Genomic DNA, 3694 nt, shown 5'->3' on the forward strand with positions numbered 1-3694 from the left:
TGTTTTTTTAAATATACACAGTAGGCTACATTTAATTTATTTCTGTGACGAAATTATTTTAAACGTTTAGATTATTATTATCATAAGATATAAACAGCATAAGCACATGGTGAAGACCTGAAGAACAGAGCCTTCATTCTCTGCTCAACATCCTCGTCATGCATTAGAAAATTATGCATTAAAACAACCAACAGCAACAACCTAATAGAAGAATATGAGAAGAAAACACCTATGAAGTATGTGTGATTGTTAAAAAAACAAAAGACAAACATATTATCCACAGAGAAGTGTATTAAAAATCACTAAAAATATCAGAAAACTCTTCTCAATGTGCAATATACAAAGGAAATAATCAGCTCAAAATTCATACAAATCAATTGTTTTACACAAACTTCCTTCAGTTCTTTGTACAGTTTATTAGTTGTTCTCTACTGTTATCGTTGTGCATTGAATATATTACAAAATATCCACAAAATGTGTCACTTAGTCAAGGTTTCGTCAGTTTCCTCAACTATTGAAAAGGGGTCCCTAAAGCCCCTATAAGGGACTTTCACTTTGTGTTCATTGTGATGACCCCTGTGGACAAAAGCGCTAGTGTTTCTACCGCCTCGTTTCATTGATTTCAAGGTAAATCCCACCACATGGCAGGCATTAAGAATAACTATATAGACAATCTTGACGGTCTTGTTTGTTTATGTATGTCATAAAGAGGCATCAGTATTACATTGAGATTTAGTTGTTTCATAACCAGTTAAAAACACCTTTTAGTACGAAAAGGGTTGGGAACCACAGAGTTACACCAGTGTGGGTCAGGTCAGTCAAATTTCTGTTACCAGAATAAACCTGAAGTTCACTGAAGTCCTACATACATCTCTTTTTCCTGTTTATTCTAGTCTACCCCGAGCGCCCCAGGACCTTTACCGACGAGTGGAAGGCCAAGCAGCTGAAGAGGATGCTGGACATGAGGATCAACCCGGTCGAGGGCTTCGCGGCCAAGTGGGACTACGAGAAGGGCCAGTGGAAGTAAAGAGACTGCGGCGGAGGTGGCATAGAGTCTGGACCCTTCAACCTCAGACCACTGTGAAGCTGCTGCTGAAGTCAGGCTCAATCTGAATGTTGTATTACAACTATCAAAACCACTAGAAAGAAAGATTTATCCACTGTCCATATCTCTGGGGTCTTTTTGACTCTGTGCCACCTGCGGCTCTCAGTCAGACACCTTCTGTCACCGTCCTGTTGTAACCATATAATAATAATAATAATAAAGTTTTGCTTATGTCTCTGTCGGGCAGTTTTAGTGTGTGGAGTATTATATTATTTTTATCATATTTGTTCAAATGCAAAGCAGTGCACAAAAACATAATTAAACTAAGAATGTTACCATTGATTTCATGACCATTAATTACATTTCTCCAGTAGTGGAAAGTAACTTAAAGCTGCAGAAGGTAACATTTCTAATATTTTGTCATATTTGCTGAAACCTTAATTGTGTTGACAGTAGAACATGAGACAGATAATCTGTGAAAAAAAATCAGGTTCCTCTGGCTCCTCCTAATCCACCGGGCCTGAACCAAAACAACCAAACTGTGTGTTTTGAAAACTAAACCTTATTACAATGCTGCTGCTGGTGTGAGGGCATCACCCCTGTTAACAACTAACGAATCACCAACTAAGTACAATTCTGTGCTACTTTACTTGAGTATTCCTATTTTATGCTACTTCATACTGATAGTATATTTGAGAGAGAAATAGTGTACTTTTTACACCAATGCACTTATTTGACAGCTATAGTTAGCAGCTAGTGTGCTGTATTTTTCATACAAAAGGTTTAATCAGCTTTTACAATTATAAGTATTGTTCTGTGATTTAAAAAAATATTACAGTCATTTAATAAAGTCATTTTAGTCTGTAATTACGCCTTTAAAAGGACAAGAGTGTAGGATTTAGTGGCATCTAGCGGTGAAGTTTCAAATTGCAACTAACACCACTTGAGTCTGTATTTAATGACCTACGAATGAGATCAGGCTGTGAAGTGTGTAGGAGAAACTACGGTGACCATGACTTGTGAAAAACGCAAAAGGTCTTATCTAGAGCCAGTGTTTGGTTTGTCCGTTCTGGGCTACTGTAGAAACATGGTGGCACAACATGGCATTCCTCAACAGAAGGCGACTTAGGGCATCTGTAGATAAAAACGTCTCATTCTAAGGTAACTAAAACATTACAATACTTATATTCAGGTGACTATACACTAATGAAAACATACCTATGAACATTATATTCTCTTTATGACAATTGTTCCTCCTAAATGTTACACACTGGACCTTTATAGTTTAAATTAGGAATATTTCCACCTGTTTTCACTTTTTGGATCACTCGACATTCAACATTTTATTTATTCAGATTAAAAAAGGGTTGACATATTTTATTATTGCACTTTTTACACTTGTTTTAAGAAAATAGTTTTTACAACTGAGTTACAGACAGAAATAGCTTCATAAAAATGGTATTCCTACATATGTAACATTACATTTACTGTAGATAATTTAAGTACATTTTACTCAGGAGGATACTTGGTTACTTAAAATGCAGGACCTTTACTGGAAATGAAGTGCTTTATACATTTTTGTATCACTGCTTTTACTCGAGTAAAGGATCTGAGTACTTCTTCAGCCACTGCTTTTCACCAGCTGTTGGGAGGTGCTTTAAGAGAAACACAGAGGATTGAAACATGGCAAATTCTGAAGAAAACAACACACATAAAACTAAATCCTGACATTAATTCATAATCATAAAAGACAAACATTAGAAGCAAGAGCAAATAGTTTCCATAGAAACTGAGTGAACAGAGGCAGAGCTCATTCTGTCTTAAATACAGTGAGGTATGTGGCTCTCAACTGGTTTATTAAAATGAATGCATTAAATATTAATATGAACTAATGGAACTGCCTTCTGGTAACTAAAGACAGTGAGTTGATGGGGTTCATACATACCACAAAAAAATGAATAATTAATAACTATTGTAAACAACAGGTAAACAACAAGGTAAAGTATTAGTAGAGTAGTATTATGATGATATATACACAATATCAGCACAATACAAAATGCGTTTCCTCCTGATATTCTGCCATGTGAATGCTAATCTAAACCTCTTTTCTTAGCAGACATTTTGACTTGTAACAATAGCTAAAGCACAGGTGCTACTAATATTAACAATGGCTCAGTTCCATTAAGTGTGCCAGAAAGCCGTGACAGTGGAGCAGCATGCACAATAGCAGTGACCAGAAAGTGACACTTGCTATTAATCTTGTTATACCTCAGTATGTCTCCTGTGCAAAAGGCCTTTTGTTGTTTGTCGTAATATGTTGTATATTTAGCTACGCTAGCAGAGTGGCTACATGGACCACTTCAGTCCAGAGAGAAATATCCGATCTATTTGATTGATTACCATGAAACTTATTTCTAACAAACCTGCAGCAAAGAACCACTAGCAACTGTAGACTCTCATTGTTGAACGGTAGAAAATAGATCCCAAGTTTCTGAGGATATAGAACTTAATCTAAACTAACCACTTGTATTAATTCTGCATTTCCTTTTTACATTAGTTGTAATAGTTATTTTTTTTAATTCTCTTTATTTGTTAGAAATGTGACCCCTTACAGCAGTGGTTCCAGCCTTTTTCCTTAAGGGACCCTTT

General features: G+C 35.9%; 1 protein-coding gene across 1 annotated transcript in view; it reads left to right on the forward strand.

Annotated features, from left to right (window-relative positions):
• Positions 1-1291, forward strand: part of LOC118324315 — a gene marked incomplete at its 5' end in the record, with an annotated part of 1792 nt that extends 501 nt beyond the window's left edge. Inside the window, 1 exon segment of the mRNA XM_035656597.1 lies at positions 894-1291. Coding sequence (XP_035512490.1) covers positions 894-1027 — 134 coding nt within the window.
• Positions 1292-3694: the final 2403 nt, after the last annotated feature.

This window comes from Morone saxatilis, unplaced genomic scaffold (assembly GCF_004916995.1).
Source record: "Morone saxatilis isolate NCDOM2014 unplaced genomic scaffold, NCSU_SB_2.0 Contig15, whole genome shotgun sequence".
NCBI classification, from domain to species: Eukaryota; Metazoa; Chordata; class Actinopteri; family Moronidae; genus Morone; species Morone saxatilis.